We start from the raw sequence: 14286 nt of genomic DNA on the forward strand, positions 1-14286 counted from the left end.
AAAAAAAAAACATGTATAGGCGCACACAGGAACAGCGTGACCACACCAGACCGTGTACAGAGTAATAAACTTGTGGGGTCTAAATGGCCCAGTGACCCCATCTCTTAAGACTGCGGGAGGGTTAAACAGTCAGAGCAGGAGCAGGAAAATGTAATCTGCAAATGTTAACTGGAATCTCCCTGTTGCAGTGCTGCAAAAGAAGGAAATGCTATTGTTTTGTCTTACCATCTAACAATGAAACATAAAAAAGGTTTTAATGTTTGCAAATATACAATTAGTATGTGATGTTTTTCATTTAAATTGTAAATTTTATACCAAAAAATATTGTTATGCATATTGTTACCGCCACATAAATAAATATCGCACATTCCTATTAGGAATAGTAAAATATTTTATAGGTAATAAATTAATTATTAGTTAATGAAGTTTTCTAGACAGACGTTGGATTTTAGTGTTCTAATTATAATTACAATTTAATAACAATTCGTGATTTAAACTAGAAGATAGATTGTTTATTTTTGAAACAGGAAATGGAACTGAGATGTTTTGTTTTGAGCATTAATTTCTTAAAAAGGTTTGCGTCGGTTTTTTTTTTTTTTTCTGTTTTGTTCTGCTGTCCCTTGGGTCAATTCAATGCAGTATCTGATTCAACTTTGCTTTACATCTTAAATGGTAAGAAACTAAGGAAATCATCTCCATGATCATTTTGTCGTATTGTGTTTGCAGAAACATGACTGAGTGAAAGAAGCAAACTTAAGTTGAAAAAGGTTACGTCCACTCTGCAGTTTTTTAAAGCATTAAACAGTTGAACAATATAGAGAAAATAAATTTTTCTGTCTCAGTGTTGTATGTCAATTTTACATCTTTTTGTGTTTTTTTGGAAACAGAGGAGTGAAGGTGAGCAGGGACCACCATGGAGACTGTATTCCCCTCTTTCCTCGCTGCAGTTGACCGACTGTCCTGGTTGCTCCTTCCTCTGTTTACATCATGGATAGTCCTGGGTTCAGCAGACACAAACCAGACAAGATGGCCTTTACACTCCAAGAAGCCAGTTCTCTTTGTCTGGAACGCTCCCACTCAGGAGTGTGAGACACATGAACGTGTTAAGTTATCATTAGACCAGTTTGACATAGTGTCATCCCCCACTCAGGGCTATACCCGGCAGACTCTCACATTTTTCTATAAGGACCACCTCGGGCTTTATCCCTATTATGACGCTGAAGGCGTACAAGTGATTGGGGGCGTTCCACAAAGTGTCAATCTCTCTCAGCACTTTGAAAGAATGTCAAAGGATCTAGATACATACATACCAGTCCGCAAGGCTAAAGGTCTGTCTGTTATTGACTGGAGGGAATGGCACCCCTTGTGGGTTCGAAACTGGTCTGGCAAAGATGTCTATAGAAGGAGATCACGTGAACTGGTGGCCAGAAAGAACTCTACGTTGACTCAAGAGCAAGTGGAGACAACTGCAAAAGAAGAATTTGAACATGCGGCTCGTGAATTCCTGCAGGGGACCCTGAGACAGGGTAAAAATTTGAGACCGAATAAGCTGTGGGGCTTCTACCTGTTTCCTGATTGTTACAACTATGACTACAAAGGAAAAATGGAAAACTACACAGGACGTTGTCCTGCTGTTGAGATTGAGCGCAATCATCAACTGAACTGGCTGTGGAATGAAAGCACCGCCCTTTTCCCCTCAATATACATGAGTTCTGAACTGCGCTCCACTGATCAGGCACGGCTGTTTGTCCTGAACAGGGTGAAGGAGGCAATGCGCCTTGCATCTGTTGGGGATGGATTGGCACGTCCTGTTTATGTTTATAGCCGACCCACTTACAATAGTGAGATGACCCTTTTAACTGAGGTTGGTTGATTGGAGGAAATAGTGCTGTTGTAAACAATTATTTTAGTAATCGAGTAATCTTTCAATTATTCTTATGATTAATCAAGCAATCCGATAAAAAAATTAGAACAAATTATTGGTAAATACTGTTGGACTAGCAGTAATAATATCGGACATTCACATCGTCCCACTTTTTTATATGTGTGGAGCCTTAACATTTACTGTTGTGTAGCCTTGAAAATTAGCCTGTAACAGTAGCACCTCACTTTTTAAGTTAACCTGGATAACAATTATACATTTTTTTATAATTTTCAATGTAATAATAAAGGAGTAGGATCATAACAACTGTACTCCAACTGTTAGTCTATATTTGGATATTCTCTACATCTACATCTCTACATCCCTCTACATGTCTCTGCTCCACCCATATAAATACACCTGCCGCGCTCTGCACCAGCCACTAGGCAGCAGCTCCAGGAGGAGAGTTACACTTTTTGTAAAGCTATGACCTACCAGATACAGATTTTTGTTGGTTAAAGTTGCCCGTGACATTTTATATTTGCAGTTAGTTCATTAAGCTTGGACTTTACTATAAAAAAGCTAAATTTGGTGTGCATTTCTAGAGAATGTGGTTTATTTCCTAAACTGAGATTTCCAAAAGTTTCCCTGATTGTGTAAATACACCATGCTACATGAAAAACTGAGGCTGAAATTTAAAAAAAATATGAAACCTCCCTGGTATCTACAGAGTTCAGCTCTGAGTCCATTTACTTCCTTGCTAATTCAACAAAACCCCCGTGGGGATATAAATTAATGTTATGAGGGAAAATGTGAAAACATATGAAATGGTAAAGAAGTAACTGTCACCTGGTGAAGTCCAGCAGTCTGTTGATTAAAAATAAAAAACTTATAGTTTAGCTCAGATCCCATTGAAGAGTTAAATAGTTAGTTTACACCTGCTGAATGAAGTTTACTGGCCAGGTGTGTGCACGTCAAAGAATTTGGCTTCTGTTCCAATCCGCTCCTGTTGTTCAGACATTTTATATTTAATTATGTTAATTTCATGGGAACTCAAGGTAACCCTTCACCAGATTAGTTTTTTTCCAACGCATTGATCTAAAACATGATAATTACTCATGTGATTTTCATGTTTTTGGCCTTAAAATAGCTATTATTGCTTGTACAGCATATATTTAACTGTGGGCTATAGTTAGAACCAAAGCTCTATATTTAATGAGCAAAGTTTCTCTATAATACATCTTATACAACTAAAGTATTCATATACATCCTTTGCAGAAAGACTTGGTCTCCACCATTGGCGAGAGCGTTGCATTGGGAGCTGCAGGAGTGATCTTCTGGGGGGACGCCTCCTATAAAACTAGTGTAAGAGAATTACTTTCCCTAGTCCTCTCATGTTGCATATGCTGCTGTTATGTATTTTTATCTATCCTCTGTGCTGCAGAGCGGCTGTTCTGACTTGAATAACTATTTTCGGGGACCGATGGGACGGTACCTCCTCAATGTGACTACAGCAGCAAAGGAGTGCAGCCAGAAATTGTGCAAATTTAACGGTCGCTGTCTTCGCCGAGCACCGGACAGCGCCGTGTTTCTGCACCTCAGCCCCTCCACTCACAAGATCAGAAGTCAGAGCGGAAAGCTGAAGGTCACGGGATCCCCAGGCCAAGCAGAGCTGAAGGCCTTCCGTCAGCACTTCAAGTGCCAGTGCTACAACGGGACCAAGGGAGAAAGCTGTGAGCGGGGAGGAAAAGGAGGAAAAGGAGGAAAAGGAGGAAAAGGAGAAAAAGGAGGAAAAGGAGGAAAAGGACCAAAAGGACAAAGAGAGCAGAAGAGTAGTGTCACATCTGTTCTAGGGATGTGGCCTCTTTACTTTGTTCTCCAACTCGGACTTCTCTCTCTGTTTTATTGAGGAAACCAAGAAACCAAACTATTCTCTGGCTCTGCCAGCACCAAAAGGGAAAGTTTTGTTTTCTGGCCTGAAAAGAAAAATAAACTGCATTGTGGAAGCATCACTTCAGGAGCAGTGGGTGTTCAGTGCTTGGATTCAGAGGTTTATATGGTAACAGGTTTCCATTTCAGCACACATTGAACTAAAACTACAGCCAGTGTTTTCTGTAAAGTATTCTTTCTGTGTTTATTTTATAGTAAACGTAATGGGTCAATTAAATACTTAAAAACTGGAAATATGCATATCCTCCTGAGAACTGAAGAAGAAAAATTGCCTTGCAATTCCTGTGTTTATGTGATTTCCTACCTATTTAGGCCAAAATTAACACCTTATCACTTTGTTTCATTCATTTATTTTTTTATTTAAATTTCACAGCATGTCCATTGTAGTGGACATCAGGACGATTCAGTCTAAAATTTGACCAAATTAAAAAAAATGGAAAAATGTACAGATTAGCGATTAATGAATCACATTCACCCAAGAAGTGGTCAAATTAAAAAAAATACATTTAATAACCAGAAGTTATCCATTTCTGGTTTCAGTCTATTGCTTGTTACTTGAACTGAAAACCAAAAATGGCTGCAAACTGCAGGGGGTCCCCAAACACTATTGCCCAAAAAATGAAGACTTTATTTATTTTTACTTATTTAATTGTTTATTTTTTCATTTATTTTGAACATGATTGAAGTAGAAAATCACACACATGAATAAGGACTTTCTTCAGAATATCAGCACACATGGCCTATCTTGGCTTTCCAAGAGTCTTCTGGACTAAAAATAATCAAAAGTGAAGTTACAGGAAAATGATGAGGAATTAGTTCTGCAAACTTTTCAAAGGGTCTTCCAGCAACTGGAACCATTATGATGAACCAAATAATACCAAAGCCACACCAGTTACCATAAGATGGGCCACTGTGAACAGAAGGGAGCATCTTAGCTGACTGTCACAAAGTGGTTTGATGATAAACCTGTTGTGATGGCATCCGCCATTTACGGGAAAGATCTAAACGATATTTGCAATCGATGGTCAAACAAAGAAAAAATTTGTTTCCAGGTACGACAACCAGAAGTGATGGAGGGTGGCGTAGATCTTTATGACCAAGAACCAAGAAATGGACATTCCCATCGCAAATGTCTGGCCCTAGACAGACATACAAATTAATCCTGGCCCACCTAGCATGGCGACTTTCCTGCTATCTCTGGCTCTGATGGTGTGCTCACACCAAAAGTGTTGTGAACATCAGGCACATATCTTTTAACAACTCCACATTGTTGTAGGAGAAAGAAGTGAAACGGGATTCTATACACGATAGTAGAGGGAGAAATACCAGGGCCTCAGAGAGGAACTGGAAAAGACCTGGAAGGTGAAGACCACAGTGGTGCCTGTGGTCATCGGGGCCCTCGGGGCAGTCACCCCCAAACTGGAGCAGTGGCTCAAACAGATCCCAGGAACAACATCAGACATCACAGTCCAGAAATGTGCAGTTCTAGACACAGCCAAGATACTGGAGGAACCCTCAAGCTCCCAGGCCTCTGGTAGAGGACCCGAGCTCAGAGGATGAAAAGAGACCACCCACGGAGGGTGAGAAGGGATTTATATATATATATATATATATATATATATATAATATACAGATTTTTGTTGTTTCCTGTAATTACCAAAGTTCAAAAATACTTTATTTTCACTTTACTATCATGAGCAATTATTTATTATTTGAACCAGAGTAATCACTGGAATATTTTTATTTAAAAAAGAAAAAGTTTGGAGTTGATCTTTAAAGTTGCCCGAAACATTTTATATTTGCAGTTAGCTCATTAAGGTTGGGCTTTACTATAAAAAAGCTAAATTTGGTGTGCATTTCTAGAGAATGTGGTTTCTTTCCTAAACTGAGATTTCCAAAAGTTTGCCTGCTCGTTTAAATACACCATGCTACATGACAAACTGAGGCTGAAAGTTCAAAAATATAAAATCTCATTGGTATCTACAGAGTCCATTTACTTTCTTGCTAATTCAATAAAACCCCCATGGGGATATAAATTGATGTTATGAGGGAAAATGTGAAAACATATGAAATGGTAAAGAAGTAACTGTCACCTGGTGAAGTCCAGCAGTCTGTTGATTAAAAATAAAAAACTTATAGTTTAGCTCAGATCCCATTGAAGAGTTAAATAGTTAGTTTACACCTGCTGAATGAAGTTTACTGGCCAGGTGTGTGCACGTCAAAGAATTTGGCTTCTGTTCCAATCTGCTCCTGTTGTTCAGACATTTTATATGTAACTATGTTAATTTGGTGGGAACTCAAGGTAACCCTTCACCAGATTAGTTTTTTTTCCAACGCATTGATATAAAACATGATAATTGCTCATGTTTTTGGCCATAAAATAGCTATTATTGCTTATACAGCATTAAATATCATATATTGAACAGTGGGCTGTATAGAACTCACAGTTCTATATGTAACTAGAGCTCAGATTCTCTATAATACATCTTATACAAATAAAGTATTCATAATCATCCTTTACAGAAAGATTTGGTCTCCACCATTGGCGAGAGCGTTGCATTGGGAGCACACTTCACAATAGATTTTGTAATATGGATTTATATCTCAATAAATATAAAACTATAGTGCACATTCCTGTTAGGAATAGTAAAATATTTTATAGGTAATAAATTAATTATTAGTTAATGCAGTTTACTAGACAGATGTTGGATTTTAGTGTTCTAATTATAATTACAATTTAATAACAATTCGTGATTTAAACTAGAAGATAGATTGTTTATTTTTGAAACAGGAAATGGAACTGAGATGTTTTGTTTTGAGCATTAATTTCTTAAAAAGGTTTGCGTCAGTTTTTTTTTTTCTGTTTTGTTCTGCTGTCCCTTGGGTCAATTCAATGCAGTATCTGATTCAACTTTGCTTTACATCTTAAATGGTAAGAAACCAAGGCCATCATCTCCATGATCATTTTGTCATATTGTGTTTGCAGAAACATGACTGAGTGAACGAAGCAAACTTAAGTTGAAAAAGGTCACGTTCACTCTGCAGTTTTTTAAAGCATTAAACAGTTGAACAATATAGAGAAAATAAATTTTTCTGTCTCAGTGTTGTATGTCAATTTTACATCTTTTTGTGTTTTTTTGGAAACAGAGGAGTGAAGGTGAGCAGGGACCACCATGGAGACTGTATTCCCCTCTTTCCTCGCTGCAGTTGACCAACTGACCTGGTTGCTCCTTCCTCTGTTTACATCATGGATAGTCCTGGGTTCAGCAGACACAAAGCAGACAAGCTGGCCTTTACACTCCAAGAAGCCAGTTCTCTTTGTCTGGAACGCTCCCACTCAGGAGTGTGAGACACATGAAGGTGTTAAGTTATCATTAGACCAGTTTGACATAGTGTCATCCCCCACTCAGGGCTTTACCCGGCAGAATCTCACATTTTTCTATAAGGACCACCTCGGGCATTATCCCTTTTATGACGCTGAAGGCGTACAAGTGATTGGGGGCGTTCCACAAAGTGTCAATCTCTCTCAGCACTTTGAAAGAGTGTCAAAGGATCTAGATACATACATACCAGACCGCCAGGCTAAAGGTCTGTCTGTTATTGACTGGAGGGAATGGCACCCCTTGTGGGTTCGAAACTGGTCTGGCAAAGATGTCTATAGAAGGAGATCACGTGAGCTGGTGGCCAGAAAGAACTCTACGTTGACTCAAGAGCAAGTGGCGACTGCTGCAAAAGAAGAATTTGAACATGCGGCTCGTGAATTCCTGCAGGGGACCCTGAGACAGGGTAAAAATTTGAGACCGAATAAGCTGTGGGGCTTCTACCTGTTTCCTGATTGTTACAACTATGACTACAAAGGAAAAATGGAAAACTACACAGGACGTTGTCCTGCTGTTGAGATTGAGCGCAATGATCAACTGAACTGGCTGTGGAATGAAAGCACCGCCCTTTTCCCCTCAATATACCTGAGTTCTGACCTGCGCTCCACTGATCAGGCACGCCTGTTTGTCCTGAACAGGGTGAAGGAGGCAATGCGCCTTAGATCTGTTGGGGATGGATTGGCACGTCCTGTTTTTGTTTATAGCCGACCCACTTACAATAGTGAGATGACCCTTTTAACTGAGGTTGGTTGATTGGAGGAAATAGTGCTGTTGTAAACAATTATTTTAGTAATCGAGTAATCTTTCAATTATTCTTATGATTAATCAAGCAATCCGATAAAAAATTTGAAAAAATTATTGGTAAATACTGTTGGACTAGCAGTAATAATATCGGACATTCACATCGTCCCACTTTTTTATATGTGTGGAGCCTTAACATTTACTGTTGTGTAGCTTTGAAAATTAGCCTGCAACAGTAGCACCTCACTTTTTAAGTTAACCAGGATAACAATTAAACAATTGTTAACTCTCACTTTTCCCAGCCATTTATAGCTTTTGTGTCAATTTCTCTGTGTGGCACCTTCAGCACATACAGAGAAACTCACGCCAACCATCTGTTGTGACCGGGATGGTAGGAAATTAATTTTCCAGTTCGTCCGTAAACCTAATCTATGCATCAGCTAATGCAGCCCAATATGTTCCCTCTACATGTCTCTGCTCCACCCACATAAATACACCCGCCGCGCTCTGCACCAGCCACTAGGCAGCAGCTCCAGGAGGAGAGTTACACTTTTTGTAAAGCTATGACCTACCAGATACAGATTTTTGTTGTTTAAAGTTGCCCGTAACATTTTATATTTGCAGTTAGTTCATTAGGCTTGGACTTTTCTATAAAAAAGCTAAATTTGGTGTGTATTTCTAGAGAATGTGGTTTATTTCCTAAACTGAGATTTCCAAAAGTTTCCCTGATTGTGTAAATACACCATGCTACATGACAAACTGAGGCTGAAAGTTCAAAAATATAAAATCTCATTGGTATCTACAGAGTTCAGCTCTGAGTCCATTTACTTCCTTGCTAATTCAACTAAACCCCCGTGGGGATATAAATTGATGTTATGAGGGAGAATGTGAAAAAATATGAAATGGTAAAGAAGATTCTCTATAAGACATCTTAAATACTAAAGTATTCATATACATCCTTTGCAGAAAGATTTGGTCTCCACCATTGGCGAGAGCGTTGCATTGGGAGCTGCAGGAGTGATCTTCTGGGGGGACTTCTCCTATGCAACTAGTGTAAGAGAATTACTTTCCCTAGTACTCTCATGTTGCATAGGCTGCTGTTATGTATTTTTATCTATCCTCCGTGCTGCAGAGCGGCTGTTCTGACTTGAATAACTATTTTCGGGGACCGATGGGACGGTACCTCCTCAATGTGACTACAGCAGCAAAGGAGTGCAGCCAGAAATTGTGCAAATTTAACGGTCGCTGTCTTCGCCGAGCACCGGACAGCGCCGTGTTTCTGCACCTCAGCGCCTCCACTCACAAGATCAGAAGTCAGAGCGGAAAGCTGAAGGTCACGGGATCCCCAGGCCAAGCAGAGCTGAAGGCCTTCCGTCAGCACTTCAAGTGCCAGTGCTACAACGGGACCAAGGGAGAAAGCTGTGAGCGGGGAGGAAAAGGAGGAAAAGGAGGAAAAGGAGAAAAAGGACAAAGAGAGCAGAAGAGTAGTGCCACCTCTGTTCTAGGGATGTGGCCTCTTTGCTTTGTTCTCCAACTCGGACTTGTCTCTCTGTTTTATTGAGGAAACCAAGAAACCAAACTATTCTCTGGCTCTGCCAGCACCGAAAGGGAAAGTTTTGGTTTTCTGGCCTGAAAAGAAAAATAAACTGCATTGTGGAAGCATCACTTCAGGAGCAGTGGGTGTTCAGTGCTTGGATTCAGAGGTTTATATGGTAACAGGTTTCCATTTCAGCACACATTGAACTAAAACTACAGCTAAAACTACAGTTTTCGGTAAAGTATTCTTTCTGTGTTTATTTTATAGTAAACGTAATGGGTCAATTAAATCCTTAAAAACTGGAAGTCTGCATATTCTCCTGAGAACTGAAGAAGAAAATGTGACTTGCAATTTCCGTGTTTATGTGATTTCCTACCTATTTAGGCCAATATTAACACCTTGTCACTTTGTTTCATTCATTTATTTTTTATTTTAAATTTCACAGCATGTCCAGTGTAGTGGACATCAGGACGATTCAGTCTAAAATTTGACCAAATTAAAAAAATGGAAAAATGTACAGATTAGTGATTAATGCAGGAGTGGCCAACCCGCAGCTCCCGAGCCGCATGCGGCTCTTTGGCTGGTTTCATGCGGCTCTTCAGGAGATTTCACATGACAAGCGTCAAAATGCTTGGCTGGCGCTGCCATTTATTCCCCCTAGGTGGCGCGCTGACCAGTTGAATCGGTTTGAGTTGAAAAGAAGAAGAATAATAATGTTCAAGTTCGCTCTCAAAATGGCAGGGAAAAAAAGCACAGCCAAACGAAAATATGAAGAAGAACACAGGACGTTTTTAACAGAGTGGGAGAGTTTATATTTTTTTGTTGAACGTAATGGCAAGCTATTCTGCCTTGTATGTCAGGTATCATTAGCGCATTTCAAAGCTTCAAATCTTCAGCGTCTCTTCAGCTCAGTCCATCCTAATATCGACGAGGAATTTCCAAAAGGGACTGAACTTCGCAAGCACAGGTTGGTCACTTTGAAAAGTCAGGCAGAAAAGCAGATGCAGTTTTTCCAAAAATTTACAAAACATTCAGAGACCGTAACGCTTGCATCATATCAACTGGCTTGGAACATTGCACAGGCTAAAAAGCCATACAACGAAGGGTACTTCATTAAAAAATGCCTCATTGACGCTGTTGAAATCTTGTCTACTGAAGACGACAAACTAAAACAAAGCATATCAGATGTCCAACTCTCCCGCCACACTGTTGAACGCAGAATATCGGACATTAACACGGCTATTGAATCACAGTTGCACTCAGACCTTCAAGCATGTGAGTATTTTAGTGTGGCATTGGATGAGAGTTGTGACATACAAGACAAACCTCAATTGGCAATATTTGTGCGGTCTGTGTCAAACGAATGTATGATCAAAGAAGAACTCTTTGATATTGTGCCATTAAAAGACAGAACCCGTGGCATAGATGTGAAAGAAACAATGATGGCTGCATTTGCAAAAGCAAACCTGCCCATAGCGAAACTAACTGCAATAGCCACGGATGGAGCGCCGGCCATGATCGGATCCGTGAACGAGCTTGTGGGGCTGTGCAAAACTGACCAAACATTTCCCGACTTTTGGAATTTCCATTGCATCATCCACAGGGAGCAACTCGTGTCTAAATCATTGAATTTAGACAACGTCATGAAGCCTGTGATGGAAATCGTCAACTACATCCGCACACATGCGCTTAACCACAGGCAATTCAGGAATCTCATCGCTGAGCTGGACCAAGGGCTTCCAGGTGACCTGCCGCTGCACTGCACTGTGAGGTGGCTGTCAAAAGGCAAAGTACTCTCTTGCTTCTTTGAGCTTTTGGATGCCGTGAAACTGTTCATGGAAGAGAAGGGCAAGGACTATCCCGAGCTCTCGGACCTCGAGTGGATTATGGATCTGGCATTTTTGGTCGACATGCTGTGTCACTTGGACAGACTGAACCTGACCCTGCAGGGCAAGTTAAAAATGCTGCCTGACCTTGTGCAATGTGTGTTTGCGTTTATCAACAAACTGAAGCTGTTCAAGGTGCATATTCAAAAGGGAGATTTAACGCATTTTCCTACTCTGCTAAAATTTGGTGAACATGTCACCGTTGCCGCCCTGAAAGAAAAAAGAGAGAGATATGCTACACTGGTTGAAAACCTGCACGAAGGCTTTGTGACTCGGTTCTGTGATCTACAACTGAAAAGACCACAGATTACGTTCCTCGTCGATCCATTTAATGCAGAGACGGACTGTTTGAAAACCCCGCTCGTCACAGATGAGGCTGCGGCTGAGTTGGAGATGATCGATCTTTGTGAGGAGGATCAACTGAAAGCTGTTTTCAGGGAAGGGACAATTGAGTTCTGGAAAAGTGTGCCAATGGAAAAATACCCCAATGTCAAACGGGCTGCGCTTAAGATACTGTCGATGTTTGGGTCAACGTACGTCTGCGAGTCTGTGTTTTCCACCCTGAAACATGTGAAATCAAAGCATCAATCTGTTCTGACTGACACTCATGTGAAAGAGTTGCTTCGAGTGGCAACAACGGAATACAAGCCAGATTTGAGGAGGGTTGGTCAGGACAAGAAATGCCAGAAGTCTCACTAAGCAGCATAGTAAGAGAAAAACGTTATTGAAAATTGTTACATTTCTGTTTGTGGACTTGCTTGAACTGAGAGTTTATGTGTGTGTGAGACAGTGCACACAATGTTAACTGTTAAGTAACTGTCATTATCTTGGTGTGAGGCATATTCAATAAATCTGGCTGAGCAGAGGCCTGTGTGTGTGTGTGTGTCTCTCTCTGCGTGTGTGTGCATGTGTGTAAGTGTGTGCGTGTGTGTGCATACATGATTAAGGCATGGGATGATGTTAATGTGTGCCCATGTGTATGATGTGGCTCTTTGTAGTAACACAGTTAAAAAAAGTGGCTCTTAGTCTCTGACTGGTTGGCCACCCCTGGATTAATGAATCACATTAACCCAAGAAGAGGTCAAATAAAAAAAAATACATTTAATAACCAGAAGTTATCCATTTCTGGTTTCAGTCTATTGCTTGTTACTTGAACTGAAAACCAAAAATGGCTGCAAACTGCAGGGGGTCCCCAAACACTATTGCCCACGAAATGAAGACTTTATTTATTTTTACTTATTTAATTGTTTATTTTCTCATTTATTTTGAACATGATTGAAGTAGAAAATCACACACATGAATAAGGACTTTCTTCAGAATATCAGCACACATGGCCTATCTTGGCTTTCCAAGAGTCTTCTGGACTAAAAATAATCAAAAGTGAAGTTACAGGAAAATGATGAGGAATTAGTTCTGCAAACTTTTCAAAGGGTCTTCCAGCAACTGGAACCATTATGATGAACCAAATAATAGCAAAGCCACACCAGTTACCATAAGATGGGCCACTGTGAACAGAAGGGAGCATCTTAGCTGACTGTCACAAAGTGGTTTGATGATAAACCTGTTGTGATGGCATCCGCCATTTACGGGAAAGATCTAAACGATATTTGCAATCGATGGTCAAACAAAGAAAAAATGTGTTTCCAGGTACGACAACCAGAAGTGATGGAGGGTGGCGTAGATCTTTATGACCAAGAATCAAGAAATGGACGTTCCCATCGCAAATGTCTGGCCCTAGACAGACATACAAATTAATCTTGGCCCACCTAGCATGGCGACTTTCCTGCTATCTCTGGCTCTGATGGTGTGCTCACACCAAAAGTGTTGTGAACATCAGGTACATTTCTTTTACATTTAAAGTCTATGTGGAGGCGCAATCAGGGCTATGGAGGCGCGTTCTGAGCGTTTAGCATGGTGCATTTTGAACCATTGGTATGACGTTCCACATAGACTGTGAATGTAAACCAGATGGACCTGACGCTCAAACGCGTTTGGTGTGAACGCACCATGAGTCTGTCTCTTCATCAGATTGTCCTGTATCTGATAAAGTTCCCTACAAGAGTCTGATACTTATCCTCATCTTCATCTGACAACTCCAGATCTGAATCTCCCTCTACTATCTTGTATAGAATCCTGTTTCACTTCTTTCTCCTACAACAATGTGGAATCGTTAAATACACTGAAATGGTCCTGACGTCCACTACAATTGACATTCATAAAAGGTCTGTTATTTCTAAACAGAAATTATTAAATTGTTTTCACTTGTCAAAATATTGTTATTGGTATTTAATTAACAAGAATAACAATAATTATCATGACAAAAAAATAACAAAAGAAGTTAAATATTTGACTCGTCTACCCTCTTTCCATAAAATGTGGTTGCTGGCATTTAGATCATTTTGATTTAGGAAAAAAAGGGACTTCCCAGTATCCTGGAAAGCCCAGGATGTCCTCTAAAGAGTACTGTATTGTTAGAAACATTAAGTTGTCATGAAGCCTTAAACAACATATAAAATATTGTACCAGAATAGTAAGTATCTTGAGATCTTAAACCTCTTTTATCCTTACAGAAACAGTGTAGCTGGACTTTCTTGTTTTACTCTAGATTTGTTCCTTAACACAACTAGAAATTGCTTTCTTAGCTATATTTTATGTTAAATTTAATGGGGGATTTTCAATCATGCTCAGCTCTGTATTGTAATTTATAAATTACAGTCATGACTTCAATTTGTGTACTGTTTAGTTCTCATTAAGTGTGAGCCATAACCTGCAAAATTACCTTAGTTTCAAACTTAAAATTGAAATACTCAAAATAAACTCTTTAATTATGTTAATAATTGGGATGCAACATAAGATACCTGACCATGTTTTTTTTCTTCTTTTTTTCTTTTTTTTTTACAAATATATCTGGTCATATTTTATAGAGTAGCA

At 39.7% G+C, this 14286-nt stretch overlaps 3 protein-coding genes across 5 annotated transcripts; all 3 read left to right on the forward strand.

Annotated features, from left to right (window-relative positions):
- Window positions 1-442: 442 nt before the first annotated feature.
- LOC106912450 (hyaluronidase-2-like) lies at window positions 443-3770 on the forward strand. Of its 2 annotated transcripts, none has more exons than XM_088006017.1 (4): window positions 443-1868; window positions 3144-3226; window positions 3306-3619; window positions 3695-3770. In XM_088006017.1, exons 1-4 carry the CDS (start codon window positions 914-916, stop codon window positions 3768-3770), a joined length of 1428 nt encoding a protein of 475 aa, XP_087862143.1. In that variant the 5' UTR covers window positions 443-913. The 2 variants fall into 2 exon arrangements, with proteins under 2 accessions (XP_087862143.1, XP_087862144.1); XM_088006018.1 differs by having other exon boundaries at window positions 443-1864; window positions 3140-3226.
- Window positions 3771-6524: 2754 nt separating this feature from the next.
- Window positions 6525-9493, forward strand: LOC106912451 (hyaluronidase-2-like). Of its 2 annotated transcripts, none has more exons than XM_088006019.1 (3): window positions 6525-7939; window positions 8903-8985; window positions 9065-9493. In XM_088006019.1, exons 1-3 carry the CDS (start codon window positions 6985-6987, stop codon window positions 9491-9493), a joined length of 1467 nt encoding a protein of 488 aa, XP_087862145.1. In that variant the 5' UTR covers window positions 6525-6984. The 2 variants fall into 2 exon arrangements, with proteins under 2 accessions (XP_087862145.1, XP_087862146.1); XM_088006020.1 differs by having other exon boundaries at window positions 6525-7935; window positions 8899-8985.
- A 1418-nt stretch (window positions 9494-10911) lies between these two features.
- On the forward strand, window positions 10912-12054 carry LOC148159676 (general transcription factor II-I repeat domain-containing protein 2A-like). Its single transcript, XM_088005979.1, has one exon. The coding sequence runs from the start codon at window positions 10912-10914 to the stop codon at window positions 12052-12054; it is 1143 nt and encodes a 380-aa protein (XP_087862105.1).
- Window positions 12055-14286: the final 2232 nt, after the last annotated feature.

This window comes from Poecilia mexicana, unplaced genomic scaffold, assembly GCF_051168715.1.
Source record: "Poecilia mexicana isolate PSO_F unplaced genomic scaffold, ASM5116871v1 scaffold_5, whole genome shotgun sequence".
NCBI classification, from domain to species: Eukaryota; Metazoa; Chordata; class Actinopteri; order Cyprinodontiformes; family Poeciliidae; genus Poecilia; species Poecilia mexicana.

Excerpts from the sequence above, each read along its gene's own strand:
- LOC106912450 (XM_088006017.1), top strand. The coding sequence starts at position 914 with ATGGAGACTGTATTCCCCTCTTTCCTCGCTGCAGTTGACCGACTGTCC. Across the intron at positions 1,869-3,143 it reads GACCCTTTTAACTGAGGTTG|ACTTGGTCTCCACCATTGGC; the intron begins GTTGATTGGAGG and ends CTTTGCAGAAAG. Across the intron at positions 3,620-3,694 it reads CGGGGAGGAAAAGGAGGAAA|TAGTGTCACATCTGTTCTAG; the intron begins AGGAGGAAAAGG and ends AGAGCAGAAGAG.
- LOC106912451 (XM_088006019.1), top strand. The coding sequence starts at position 6,985 with ATGGAGACTGTATTCCCCTCTTTCCTCGCTGCAGTTGACCAACTGACC. Across the intron at positions 7,940-8,902 it reads GACCCTTTTAACTGAGGTTG|ATTTGGTCTCCACCATTGGC; the intron begins GTTGATTGGAGG and ends CTTTGCAGAAAG. Across the intron at positions 8,986-9,064 it reads ACTTCTCCTATGCAACTAGT|AGCGGCTGTTCTGACTTGAA; the intron begins GTAAGAGAATTA and ends TCCGTGCTGCAG.
- LOC148159676 (XM_088005979.1), top strand. The coding sequence starts at position 10,912 with ATGGCTGCATTTGCAAAAGCAAACCTGCCCATAGCGAAACTAACTGCA.